The 13404-nt window shown below is 63.1% G+C and overlaps 2 protein-coding genes across 2 annotated transcripts; one reads left to right on the forward strand and one right to left on the reverse strand.

Moving 5' to 3' along the window:
• The first annotated feature begins 372 nt into the window (after nt 1-372).
• On the forward strand, nt 373-5011 carry SRPK3 (SRSF protein kinase 3). Its single transcript, XM_061179539.1, has 15 exons — nt 373-454; nt 526-656; nt 797-905; nt 1036-1123; nt 1435-1522; nt 2089-2195; nt 2322-2487; nt 2598-2623; nt 3037-3175; nt 3258-3497; nt 3590-3690; nt 3994-4101; nt 4173-4242; nt 4323-4415; nt 4555-5011. The coding sequence occupies exons 1-15, from the start codon at nt 402-404 to the stop codon at nt 4737-4739; spliced, it is 1704 nt and encodes a 567-aa protein (XP_061035522.1). The 5' UTR covers nt 373-401; the 3' UTR covers nt 4740-5011.
• Nucleotides 5012-5051: 40 nt separating this feature from the next.
• IDH3G (isocitrate dehydrogenase (NAD(+)) 3 non-catalytic subunit gamma) lies at nt 5052-13256 on the reverse strand. The gene is made up of 13 exons (XM_061177763.1): nt 13125-13256; nt 9573-9611; nt 9234-9245; nt 8877-8974; nt 8439-8551; nt 7222-7282; nt 6992-7124; nt 6729-6862; nt 6367-6469; nt 6129-6275; nt 5696-5790; nt 5552-5612; nt 5052-5257 (listed from the first exon to the last, which is right to left on the reverse strand). Exons 1-13 carry the CDS (start codon nt 13203-13205, stop codon nt 5156-5158), a joined length of 1179 nt encoding a protein of 392 aa, XP_061033746.1. The 5' UTR covers nt 13206-13256; the 3' UTR covers nt 5052-5155.
• Nucleotides 13257-13404: the final 148 nt, after the last annotated feature.

Raw genomic sequence — 13404 nt, forward strand, 5'->3', positions numbered from 1 at the left:
GGTCACCGCCACGTGCCCACTCAACGGCCCCCTCTGCCAGCCCTGAGGCGCAGGGGCTTAGCCTGGGGCCCGGGTCATCACATCCCAGCGTGGGTGTCCCCCTTGGCCCTGGGGTGCGAGGGAGCTCACTGTGGAGGCTGTGTCACACCGTGTCCCTGGAGCAGTGCCCTCTGCCAGCCCTGGGGGGGCGGGGGGGGGCTCGTCCTGGGGGCCGGGCCCTCCAAGGCCGCCGTCGCCGCCCCCTCCCCGCTGCATACCTTGCCCACAGCTGAGCAGCTGGGAGGCTATTTATAAAGGCGGGTGAGATCAGCGGCCGGCCGAGGCTATAAATGCGCAGGCCGCGGCCGGGCCCCACAGGAGCAGCTGCCCGGGGCGCCGGAGCCGCGGGCAGCGCTGCCGGGATGAGCACCAGCGCGGTGGGTGGCGGCGGGGCCAGTGGCGGCAGCAGCAGCAGGTAGGGCTCGGCCTGGGCGCCCGGGGCCCCTGGCGCCTCGCGCGCTCACCGCCCGCCCACCCCACCCACAGCTCACAGGCCTCCTGCGGGCCCGAGTCCTCGGGCTCCGAACTGGCCCCAGCCGTGCCGGCGCCACGGATACTGCAGGGGCTGCTGGGCTCCGACGACGAGGAGCAAGAGGATCCCAAGGACTACTGCAAGGGTGAGGCCTGGCCGCGGCGCCGCCCGGGAGGAGGGGGCCCGAGCCGGCCCACGTGGGCCAGGACGCCGGCGGGGCTGGGCTGTCCCGGGGCACGGGGGAAGGCAGCACCCCCACCGCGCCCTCCGGGCTCCCTTCCCCAGGTGGCTACTACCCCGTGAAGATCGGGGACCTGTTCAATGGGCGGTACCACGTGGTGCGCAAGCTGGGCTGGGGCCACTTCTCCACCGTCTGGCTCTGCTGGGACATCCAGTGAGTGCCCCCTCCACCCCCCGAGGCCCAACGCCAGCTGGGGTCCTGCCCTCGGGCACCGTTGAGGCCACGGCGATGGCCCCGTGGGTCTGGCCGGTGCTGGCAGCCGACGCGGGTCTCGGTGTTGCAGGCGCAAGCGCTTCGTGGCCCTCAAAGTGGTAAAGAGCGCAGGGCATTACACGGAGACAGCTGTGGATGAGATCAAGCTCCTGAAATGTGTGAGGCGCCTCCCCTACCCGCTCCCAGCGCCCCAGGAGCCGCCCAGGGCCTGGCAATGTGGGTGCAAGGCCTGCCGGGGCTCCGCGGGCGGGGGTGGGTGGGGTGGGGGGCGGGGCTCCCGGAGGGGCAGGCTCCAGCTGGCTCCGCGGAGTGGGAGGACCCGAGGAGCGGGCAGGGCGGGCCAGCAGCCTTTCTTCCAGCGGGGCCCAGCTGGAGCGAGAGGGGGGCCCCCACCCCGGAGGGGCCACCCGGGGAGCAGCTGGCGAGGGGCAGGTTGCAGCCGTCTGTGGCCCCTTGGCTTTTGCTCCAGGTCCGAGACAGTGACCCCAGTGACCCCAAAAGAGAAACCATTGTCCAGCTCATCGACGACTTCAGGATCTCAGGGGTTAATGGAGTCCGTATCCTTTGCCGGCTGAGCAAGCAGTGTGGCAGCACAGGGGCCAGCTGGCTCACGCCTTCCCAGCTCCTAGGGCCTCAGTTTGCTGATCTGCACGACGGGGGTTTATCCCTTCCAGTGACACTGCGAAATACCCCCATCACCACTTTGGGGATTTGTGTTTCTGTGTGGGGGGCAGGGAGCGGATAACCAGGTTGGCACAGGCTATCCACGGGCGTTGCTGGGTTACCCCCAAGTGGGAGGGCCCACCTCCGTGGCAGTGCCTTCCCTTTCGGGGGGCTGTCCGTAGGCTCTTTGGCAGACTTGGGCATAGGACTGGAGACGGGCTGAGAAACCTGTCTATTCCTCCAGTGCCCTCTCCCTAGGGTGACCACAGAAGGTACTGTCCCAACTGGCACACCTAAGAGTGATAGGGACACTATGACACCGGGATGGTGGCAACACCGGGACCTCCCAGACCCAGCTCTGCACTGCCTGAGGCTCGTTGCTCCCCCGCCTCAGCTGAGGGTGGGCAGGGCCTGTGCCCCAGCTGCTTGCCCACTGACTGCCCTTCACTCCCGGCCCAAGACGTGTGCATGGTATTGGAGGTCCTAGGCCACCAGCTCCTCAAGTGGATCATCAAGTCCAACTACCAGGGCCTGCCCGTGCCCTGCGTGAAGAGCATCGTGAGGCAGGTGAGCGCCGCGCGTGAGGCAGGTGAGCGTCGCGCGTGAGGCGGGTGAGCGCCGCGCGTCCGGCACGAAGAGCACTGCAAGGCGGCCTGGGCAGGGCTGGCGGAGTTCAGGAGTGGCTCTCCCCAGGTGCTGCACGGCCTGGATTACCTCCACACCAAGTGCAAGATCATCCACACAGACATCAAGCCTGAGAACATCCTGCTGTGTGTGGGTGATGCCTACATCAGGCACCTGGCTGCTGAGGCCACAGAGTGGCAGCAGTCAGGGGCCCCGCCCCCATCCCGTTCCACAGGTACCAAGAGCCTGCGTGGGGCGGGGCGGGGCGGGGCCCGCGGGCCTCAGCCCCTGCCTGAGTCTCGGTTCCTTTCTGTCACTCCATGCTCTGCCTGCCCCACCCCCCAGTCAGCACTGCCCCCCAGGAGGTCTTGGTAAGTGGGGGCGCCCCTCTTCCTGGGCCTCACCTTCCTCAGCCTCTCCGGTTCCACCCCTTCCCTGCCTCTCCACCCTGCCCAGCACTCCTGCAGTGGCACTTCCAAGAGGCTGGGTGGCCTGGATGCGGATGACACGCAGAGTGGGCCACGTGCCCCAAACTGCCCTGGGTGGCTGCGTCCGAGGCTGGGAGGGGCCGGAGCTGCCCCTAGGGGAGGCTGGCACCCACAGGCAGGCCTGCTGGTTCCTCCCCAACCTCAAGCTCTGGGGAGTGGCGGGCAGGAGGGGAGACAGGGGGCGGTGCCACGTCTGGTGTCCCTGGAGCCCCCGGGCCCGCAGGCCACGGGCAGAGGCTCGGGCCGCTCAGGGGAAGGGTGACGGGCACCCCGGAGTGACCTGGCTCTAACGGCAGACCGGTAAGCTGTCCAAAAACAAGAGGAAGAAGATGAGGCGCAAACGGAAGCAGCAGAAGCGGCTGCTGGAGGAGCGGCTTCGGGACCTGCAGAGGCTGGAGGCCATGGAGGCCATGGAGGCGGCGGCCCAGGCCGAGGGTGAGGGGCCGGGGGGCGCAGGGCCGCCTGGCACGTGCCGCAGCGGCGTCTGCTCACACACCACCTCCGCCCGTCTCCCCAGACTCTGGCTCAAGACTAGAGGGGGGCAGCGGCTCCACCTCCTCTTCTGGCTGCCACCCTGGGGGCGCCGGGGCCGGCCCCTCCCCGGCCTCCTCCTCCCCTGCCCCCGGGGGCAGCCGCAGCCTCAGCCCCAGCTCCCAGACCTCAGGCTTCTCGGGCTCGCTCTTCTCCCCCGCCTCGTGCTCCGTCCTCTCAGGCTCGTCCAACCAACGAGAGACCGGGGGCCTCCTGTCACCCAGCAGTAAGTCAGGCAGCGGCAGGCAGCGGGCGGGCAGGGCCGGGCAGGGCAGGTCCGGGCCAGCTCAGTCTCTCTCCCTTCTCTTGCTTCCCCAGCACCATTTGGTGCCTCCAACCTCCTGGTGAACCCCCTAGAGCCCCAAAATGCAGACAAGATCAAGATCAAGATCGCAGACCTGGGCAACGCCTGCTGGGTGGTATGAGAGGGCACCCTGCTATGAAGGAGGCGGCACAGGCCTGCCCCCAGGGCTCACCGAGCAACCCGCTCGCCCAGACCCCTCCCTGTGTCTGCCTCAGGCCGCAGTCCCAGGGCTGAGCTGCAACCAGCACCGGCCCTGCCTGGTCAGCAGAACTGGGCCCACGGCAGGGGGTGGGGAGCCACAGGGAAGCGGGCAGCCTCGGCCTCAGGTCGTCCGGCCAGACCCTCGGGGCACCGCGGGGCGCTGAGGCACCCCTTGGGTGCGCGGCCGCAGCCCCTCCCCGGCTCCCCTCGCCTGCAGCACAAGCACTTCACCGAGGACATCCAGACGCGGCAGTACCGGGCCGTGGAGGTGCTGATCGGCGCCGAGTACGGGCCCGCGGCCGACATCTGGAGCACGGCGTGCATGGTACATCCGTTTGGGCTGCCGCCGCCCAGGGCTGGCCCACCGGCCGCAGCCTCACCCTCTCCCCCTTCCAGGCCTTCGAGCTGGCCACTGGCGACTACCTGTTCGAGCCACACTCCGGAGAAGACTACAGTCGTGACGAGGGTAGGGGGAGGCAGGCCCTGGGCTCGGCCTCGGGGTCTCCCGGCCGCCCGGCTTCCCCCCAGCCACCTGTCTATTCACAGACCACATCGCCCACATCGTGGAGCTGCTGGGAGACATCCCCCCGGCCTTTGCCCTCTCGGGCCGCTATTCCCGGGAGTTCTTCAACCGGAGAGGTGGGGCCGAGCGGGCTCAGGCCACCTGGATGTCGGGGGCGGGGCAGGGACCTTGGGCTCTGAAATAGGGGAGCAAGGGGTCCCAGATCGGAGTCCTCCCTGGTGGAGCCTGACCTAAGGCCCACCGGCCTGCCCCCAGGAGAGCTGCGGCACATCCACAACCTCAAGCACTGGGGGCTGTACGAGGTGCTCATGGAGAAGTACGAGTGGCCCCTGGAGCAGGCCACGCAGTTCAGCGCCTTCCTGCTGCCCATGATGGAGTACATCCCAGACAAGCGGGCCAGCGCGGCCGACTGCCTCCAGCACCCTTGGCTCAATCCCTAGGCCCGGCTGGTGCTTTGGGCAGCTTGGGGCGGTCCTGGCTGCCCCCCACCCCCAGCCCTCAGTGCCTTCAGGGAAAGCAGGACAGCTCCGCCCCACTGCGGGACCGCCCCACCCACCCTGCTGAGTGCGAGCTTTCTCACACCGCCCTCGGCAGGGCAGACAGGTACCAGGGCCAGGCCTGCCTTTCAGAATTCGTTCTGCCCCCAACCCTCGCAGAGGGCCCTCTGAATGGGAAGCGCGCTGCCTGTTTTCTTAATAAAGTGTGACTGAAACACCAGCGTCCTGGAGTGACAGAAGCACGCGGCCAAGGGCTAGGGCAGAAGTGGGTTTATTCTGGGTCCACCCACCGAGCCAATTAGGGTGCTGGGGGCGCGAAGGGGATCTAAAGGGTGGGCCGAGACGGTCCCGGGGACGGCCTAGGCCTCCACGGCCCGGCCGTTGATGACGCGGATACGGCGGATGATGTCCTGGATGGCTTCTGACGTGGTGCCCTGGCCCCCGATGTCTGGGGTGTGCATCTGCAGGAGACGGGCAAGCTTGGGCACACAGCGGGGCCCGGCCAATACCTGAGCCCTAGCCTGCAGGCAGCCCAGGGCTGCCCACAGTGCCCCGTGGCCTGCAGGGGCTGGGAGCGCCACCAGGAGGGCAGTAATGCCAGCTAAGGCCCCAAAGGCCCACTCTGCCTGCTACGACCCCCCACCTCGGGGGCAGCACGAAGTGCCGGGTCACCATTTCCAGCCCCTCAGTCGTCCTATCAGCTCAACCGGGGCTAGGGTGGGAGTTGGACAGGAGGCAGGTGGGGGGAGCCTCACGTTTTCATTGTCCATGGATGCCAAGACGGCCTTGCGGATGGAGGTGGCGTACGAGTGGAGCCTGAGGAAGAAGAGCAGACTTCGGTCCTCGCGGCCTTGGGCGCGGGCCGGGGGCCAACAGCCCGGCATCGAGAGGCCACTTACTTGAGGTGGTCGAGCATCATGCAACTTGCCAGCAGCGTAGCCGTGGGGTTGGCGATGTTCCTGTTGGCGATACTCTTGCCTGTGTTCCTTGTAGCCTGGAAGAGGCGAGACGAAAAGGAGGGGGCTGGGAAACACGAGAACGTCGAGCGTAGACTGCATTTGTGTAAAGTGTCCAGAACAGGCAAATCCAGAGACAGAAAGCAGACGACTTCGGTGCCAGGGGCTGGGAAGGGGGAACAGAGAGTGACAGCCACAAGTACAAGATTTCTTTTGGGGGTGATGAAAACATTCTGGAATTAGAGAGTGGGGATGGTTGCACAACTCTGGTTATCTTAGAAACCAATAAATCGTACCCTTTCAGTGGGTGACCTAGGAAGTATGTGAGCTTTAGTTCACAAAAGCCAGTGGCCCTGGCACTGCTGGTGGCACTCACCGTCTCAAACACGGCATACACGTGGCCGTAGTTGGCCCCAGCTACGAGGCCGGGGCCCCCAACCAACCCCGCACAGACGTTGTTGACGATGTTGCCGTAGAGATTGGGCATCACCATGACATCGAACTGCTGGGGCCGGGACACCAGCTGTGGGGCAAGGAGGGGACAGCCAGCACCTGGAGCACGGGCAGCCCCGGGAGCCCAGGGCAGGGGCCGCGCAGCACGGCAGCCTAACTACCTGCATGGTGGTGTTGTCCACGATCATATTCTCGAAGGTGATCTGGGGGTAACGGGCTGCCACCGCCCTGCAGCACTGGAGGAAGAGCCCATCGCCCAGTTTCCTAAGGGGGACGCAGGACACCAGCTTGGCCACTGCAACCGTCAGCCGGAGGGACGGCGCGCGCAGACGCCACAGAAGGCTGGGTTCTAAACTACAACCGGTGCCGCCTGCAGGACGGGCAGAATCCCGTTCCACCTCCCCTAGGTGTGCGCTGCGGTGAGGCCACAGCTGGGAAACGGGCAACAGGGCGTAGTCGCGGGCCCCGAGTCCCAGAGAGCAGGCCTAGGCAGCAGCGCGGAGGGGCGAGGTGGGGGGCATACATGATGTTGGCCTTGTGTACAGCCGTCACTTTCTTGCGCCCACTCTCCTGGGCCAGTTTGAAGGCATACTCAGCAATGCGCAGGGACTTGGCCTCGGTGATGATCTTCAGGCTCTCCACCACTCCTGCCACACTCTGAGAAGGGGACGAGGGAAAAGAGACCCACATCCTGCCTGAGCCTGCCCTCTAGCACGAGGTTCCCCTCGGGCACGGCCTTCCTGACCACCGCCCTAGCCGAGCTCGTGCCCGGCAACACGCCCCCACCTCGTGCTCCAGGCTGCTGTACTCGCCCTCCGTGTTTTCCCGGACGATGAGGATATCTATGTCCCTGTGCCGCGTCACCACTCCCGGCAGGCTCTTACAGTGGATGACGTTGGCGTAGAGGTCCAGGCTGGTGCTAGGGGCACAGAGGGAGAAGCAGCCGGCAAGTGCAACTTCTCTCTGCTGGCGCTCCCACCCCCGCCAAGCCCCCACCCCGTGCACTCGGCTCTCACCGAAGGATGTTGTTTCGGGATTTGTGGGATGGCGGCAGGTTATGGTTTGTTTCAATATTGCCTGCAGGACAGAAACAAGACCAGCAGGCTGGAGAGGGCGCCCCAGGCTCAGCTGTACCACCATATTCCCCCTTCTGACCCAGGGGATGTGTGCCAAGGGTGACTCCAACAGGAGAACACGACAGCTTCCGGCGGCAGAAGTGTTTCATGGAACACTCTAGCGTAACTTGCAGCGTAAGCCCCATGGGGGCAGAGGAGCATGTGTGTCTGTGCGTTTGGTTCACTGATGGGCTCCTGGCACGTAGCATGCACTCAATAAATACTGAACGAATGAATGAATGAACAAGGGTTGGCATCTGGCCAGAAGGTCTTGCTAGACCCTGGGTGGGGAATGGCAAGGCCAGGGTCTAGCTGGACAGAAAGTGACCACTCTTGCTTACTAACAGGCTGGTGGCTAGGCTGGCACCAGCAAGGGGACCTTGGCCAGGGTTAGTGCCAGGCCCTGCGTTGAGGAAGCACAAGAGCTCCAGCTCAGAGGCAGGCAGGGGTTGCCTGGAAAAGACCACAGCTTCACCTTGGCTGGGACCAGGGCACCCAGAGGGCCAGCAGCTGCTGAAGAGAAGGCAGTCAGAGGGTGCCGAGTAGAGGAGGGCTTTCTCAGGGCCCCCAGGGCCGCCGGCCCTCCAACTCACACCCTGCCTGGACTTCCTTCACCCAGAGTGCCTTGGGCACCCTGTAGTTGACATGGCTGCCCCTCCACGTGACTGCCAGGGCCTGGGGCTCTAGCCGGGTTCATCTTTGCTCACTCACTCCTCACACAGACCAGGTAACGGTCTAAAGTTTGCAGAATGAGTGATAGAAACAGTTTAAGGACCTGGACCAAACCAAGGCAAACTCAGAAAGGGTAAAGCTCCCATCTGTAACATCCACAGCTGTGCCAACTGGAACCCAGGCAGCAGGCAGAGGGTTAGAACTGCATCTCTGTGACATCTGGTTTGTGAAGAAAGACTGTGAGGGTCAAAGCTGACTCCAGCAGAGAGGGCTGCCTCAGGAGGGAAAAAGGGGGTGGAAGGGAGCCCATCCCTGGACAGGCTCCCGCAGAGCCTAGTGCCACCGAGATCTCAAGAACCGCAGCATCAATGGGGCCCCAGGGACAAGTGTCAGCTTGGAGGTGAAAGGAATCACGTGCGGTGCCCCATCCTGGCCCCCGAGCTCACCCTTCAGCGCCACGCGGTTCCGCCGGATGGCCATGATGGCGTTTCGGATGTCCTCCTCGTCGGCGTTGGAGCTCACGTGCACCTCTTCGAAGTCCACAGGCACACACGCATGCCTGGGGCAGAGCAGGGTCAGGGCGGCGGCCCCAGGCCTCCGGCCGGGAAGCCTGCCTGGACCACTGGGTGCAGAGGCCTCTCCCCTGCTGCTGCCCACCCTGCCCTGGCTCTGGCTGAGGAGAGACTGAGCCCACCTGCGCCAGCTGACAGGCGTGCACTTACACTCCACAACACTGTTAGTGGGCCTGGTTCCACCCTCCCCGTGCTCGGGCCAGCCCGGTAGGATCGCAGACACGGGGACAAAAGGCCTCCCACCACTGGCTCACTGCCCCTCTTGGCACAAAGTTCTCAGGGTCCCCCTGGCTGGGCCCAGGGGCTCTGTACCTGAACACAGACTTGACGTGCAACATGAGCTCTGGCCCGATGCCGTCCCCTGGGATCATGGTGACCGTGTGCCGCCCACCATACTTAGCCGACGGGGGCTAGAAGGACGGGGAGGCCTTCAGTTCCCTGCCTCCCTCCAGCACTGACCCAGTGGGAAGGCCCACCGGGAGGTGCCAGCTTGGGGTACCACACCCCTACACCCTGCCCCGCCCACCCCGGACAGGGCTGCTCACGGCGGGGGGCGCTCCTGGGTCACGAGGACAACAGCAGGAGCAGGCCCCGTCCCCGCCTGGACTCGGGTCAACCCCGAAGCAACTAAAAGCCCCAAGCTAACAGGCGGATGAGAAGAACACTCACAATTGTTTGTTGCTAGAGGCGGGACCGGAAGGAAGAAGACACAGATCAGCCAAGGTTGGAGGAACACGGCTTTGCTGGGGAACGGGGCCTTTCCCTGGGGCGCTGTCTAGCACGGTTCAGGGGAGAAGGGGTGGGCGAGCTCTGGAGGCTGCACCTCAGAGGGAGAGACACAGAAGGGCAGGGAGCCCAGAGGCACGCCACACCCGCGTGCACGCGCCCACGCCTGCCTGTGACTGCGTCTGCGTGCGCCTGTACACACACGCCCCTGCACGCACACAGACGGGCACACGGGAACGTCAGCACACGCACGTGCACGCACACGCGCCGCTGGGTACTTACTGACACGCTCCTCCGGGGGGCTTCGTGGGCACCTAGAACCTGGCAAAGAGAACCCAGAGGCCAGTGGTTGCTGTCTAGCCCAGAAAGCCAATTTGGCAAGGGCCAGCCAAGCTCCTGGCAGGGAAGGCGAGCGTCCTCACCACACCCAGACAGGCCCTGCGCCTCAGCCGTGCACCACTGTCTAGCGCGCAGCAGCACACAGACCGGCCCGTCGGAGCGCCGCAGAGGGTCGTTACAACCCTTTACGCCTCCTTCAGGTCCCTGGTCAGTTTTTAAAAAAATGTTTACATCCCCCTCCCCACCTTTTGTTGTTTCTGGTCTTCTTCAGCCAATTATTCCTGCTCAGTGATGTCTGTAACTTGGAAAAGTTGGCACGCCAAACGTAGTACAATAGGGAAATCGTGATAACAAACCACTGGCCCACCACGACCGTCATTTACATCATTTTAACAATCATGTTTTCTTATTACAAAAGCAGCATATGGACAGAACACGAAGATCAGAAGCAAGAAGACAGCACCCAGCCCCCCGTCCACCCAGAGATAAACACTGTTTGCCCCATGGGGAACAGCCCTCTAGAATCAGAAATCAAAAAACGCAACCATTTTCAGAACAGCAGATGCCAATCTTTCGGAAGGCTTTCATGAAGGATTGCAAAACTGCTTCGTGGCCTACATGGATGACAGATGTCCCCACCCCCCCCAACTTGAAACAGCCGCGCTTGGTCACATCGGTGCCACGCCTGACAGCTTCAGAGCAAAAGCCACCCGAGCCAAATGGGACAGGTGCTCAGAGTGACCTATCTGGAGTCCCCACACTTTCCTGGAAGAAGAAGCCCATGTCCCAGCTCCCACCGCAGCGGGGCTACAGGCCCACACACTTTTCTCCCTGTTGTGCCCCACCTGGGTGCCCTTCAATCCCGAGACAGGGGCAGGGCCAAGGTCCTCCTTCTCGCTTGGGAATGCCCTGCCACTTGCCTGCTGGGGCAGCAGCAGATCGTTCCAGCCAATGGCAGAGTCACTGTGGCCATTTTCCAAAGAGCCATGCCTTCCTGCTAGCAGTCTAGAAGCTCAAGCAGAGGCTGACCGCCCCATCTGGGTCTCCCTGGCTGGTATTCACAAGGCTCCCACTTGCACAGAGCTCCGGCAGCACAGAGGTTAGGAAGCGGGTGACTAATAGACAAGAGGCCCTGGGGACTTCTGATGATCCATGGGGCCCCCGGGTCTGCAGCCTGATGCATACTGGGGGCTTTTCTGTTTTCCTTCTAGCAATTGTCAGTATCCGGATTCATCTTATCTGTAGGCTCTCAATACAAACTTGTGGATGGTGCTTGTATTGAGACTGCCTTTCCTCCAGGAAGCCTTCCCTGATGCCCTAAGGCTGCTGAGCTGTTGGTCCCCCCAGGCTCCCAAAGCCCTACCCACCCCACTCCCTTCCCCCCAACCACAATCTCCCTAGGTTATCGCTGCTGTGCTCCCTCTCCTACCCCTAAGCCCCTGAGAGTGGACACCATGTCTGTCTGATCCCCTACTGTCACCCCAAGACCGAGCAGAATGCCTGGTCCAGAGCTGGGACACAAAAAACATTTACTGAATGAATGAGCATATCAGAAAATGAAAGAAGATACGACGGGCTTTGAGGCTAGGGAGACCTCGGTCCAAATCATCCATCTACTACTCTTGGTGGCAAATAGCTTAACCTTGCTGAGCTTCCCACCCTTACCTGAAATCCACAGAATAGAGGCGCCTACTTCATCTGACTGCTGGAAACATTAAGCAAGAAGAGGTATGCAAGCTGTTCAGTCACTAGAAGGGCACACGGGGCTGTGCAAAAGCATACGCCCCCCTTTACCCCACCAGCCCCTCAGGCCAGTGTTCAAGGCTGCTGGCCAGTGAGGGGATGCTGGGCTGACCCCTACAGCTCCGAGCAGTAACTCCTCCTGGGTTTCAGCCCTCTGAGGTCTACTGGTGCCCGGCAGGTAACCTGGCCGTGCCAGTGAGCCAGCGCTCACATCAGGCCTGGCTCTGCATCTGCGCAACCCCACCCCACCAGACCCTGGACCCCATCACTACCACCAGGGCTGAACCTCTCTCTCACCTGGTCCCAATGCTAGATGTTCCATCCAGCTTTGGCCAAAGACCCGGAGAGCTCTCAGGATAGTGACTTCCCTGACCTTGCTCTGGACATATTCAGGCACCTTCCTTCAAGAGATTACAAAGCTTCTGTGAAGCTACCTATCAAAGGAGCCCAGTATGAGGCAGAATGGGATATATGCATTGGTCTCCAGCTTGTTCAGAATGGTACGTGTCCCAGCCTAGGGCGCCCGTGCTCCACATCTTAGTGAGGTTTCTCTCTTCAGCATGTTTCTGTTGGATCAAGTACCAATGGTGGCTGCATGTTTTCACACGAGGTCCCAATTAGCGGGACCAAAGATCTGGGCTTCATCTCTAAAGGTTCCCATACCCAGGACAACCAGTCTCAGGGCAAGGCATTGCCCAGCTAGCAACCTTTCACTGCCCCCCATCCCTGCCCCAATATGGACACAAGCACACACACAGGGGAAGTCAGGGAGGAGATAGATGTCCCCACCAAGATCCTGCAAGCGCCTAGCTGCCAGCGACCTCTGGAAAGCCTCTGGTGAGCAAGTGGGAGAAGTCAGCATTTTAAACATAATTTCATAAACCAGAAGCTGTTACAGGGCCATCTTCCCCAGGGATCAGAGGGGGGAAGCATGGCCGAAGACATGTCCACAAGTAGTGTCAGCAAAGTCACAGAGTTCTGGAAGATCAGAGTTGGGTGGATCCTTTGAGACAGAGGAGAAACTGGAGCCCAGAGAGATCAGACCTCTCGTCCCTCAGGGCCAGTCCTGACTCGATGACTCTTCAGATGGCTTCCAACCCACCCAGGGACTAAATTATCCTCATTCAAGCGTGTCAAGAGAGAGGAATCAGACCTGAATAACCAAGATCCTAAACAGAGAACAACGGAAGCAAAGCCCTCGAGGCCTCCCAACCCGCCAGCTTCAGGAATCCTAGCTCCTTCCCATTCCAGGCGTCTGCGGTGGGGGGCGGGGGGAGGAGGCTCTGGGGCACCGGCAAAGTCCGATTCGCCACCTCCACTGGGAGAGGTGGCAAAGCGGTCCACAAGAGGGAAACCTGAAGAGGAAGGGCGGCCAGGAACCGATCCCCAAGAGGGCAAGAGCAAGGCGGGCCGGCCACGTGACCGCCTTGGGGGGGGGTTTCCCACAAGGACACTAGGGAGGTGACATTGCCCCCCGGGGTCCACTCTCCCCGCCCGTCGGGAGCTCCCCCGCTACAAGATGCAGACCCCTGAGAAGCCAGACCAGAATCAACTTTGGCTAACCCCTTCACTGACAGCGAAGGTGGCCAATCAACCCTGGCCCGCAGCACTCTCCCCTCCCCTCACGGGACCCGCAGCCAATCTGGCCCCAGGACGCTCCGAGAGCGGCGGCCGCCGGCCTAACCCCGGCGAGGTGCAAGCACCCCTCAGCGAGCGCCGCGGCTGTTCCCGTGGCCCGCTCCTGTTTCTCACCTCCCAAGGACGACAGAGGAGGGCCGGCCTGAGCACTGCCTTCACAGCGCCGCCCGCGACCGTCGCCACCTTCAGCGCCATGATGGAAAGTGAGAACTGCCGCAGGTTCCGACTCGCAGATGGCGCTCTCGCGAGAGTTCGGCGGGGCGCGAAGTCCCGGGAGGGGGCGTGGTCCCGCAGTGCGCACGCACACGGCGGCGCCGGTTCTCACGCCCTCTTCCGGCGCCGAGAGCGCCGCCGCCGCCGCCGCCGCCATCGCCATATTGGGGGGAGGGCGGCC

Source organism: Eubalaena glacialis, chromosome X (genome assembly GCF_028564815.1).
Source record: "Eubalaena glacialis isolate mEubGla1 chromosome X, mEubGla1.1.hap2.+ XY, whole genome shotgun sequence".
Taxonomy (NCBI): Eukaryota; Metazoa; Chordata; class Mammalia; order Artiodactyla; family Balaenidae; genus Eubalaena; species Eubalaena glacialis.

Coding starts and splice junctions, on each gene's coding strand:
- SRPK3 (XM_061179539.1), top strand. CDS start 402: ATGAGCACCAGCGCGGTGGGTGGCGGCGGGGCCAGTGGCGGCAGCAGC. Junction 1,523..2,088: donor CTCAGGGGTTAATGGAGTCC/GTATCCTTTGCC, acceptor TCCCGGCCCAAG/ACGTGTGCATGGTATTGGAG. Junction 2,624..3,036: donor CTGCCCCCCAGGAGGTCTTG/GTAAGTGGGGGC, acceptor CTCTAACGGCAG/ACCGGTAAGCTGTCCAAAAA.
- IDH3G (XM_061177763.1), bottom strand. CDS start 13,205: ATGGCGCTGAAGGTGGCGACGGTCGCGGGCGGCGCTGTGAAGGCAGTG. Junction 6,470..6,728: donor GTACACAAGGCCAACATCAT/GTATGCCCCCCA, acceptor CGTCCCCCTTAG/GAAACTGGGCGATGGGCTCT. Junction 5,258..5,551: donor CATCCATGGACAATGAAAAC/GTGAGGCTCCCC, acceptor CGTCTCCTGCAG/ATGCACACCCCAGACATCGG.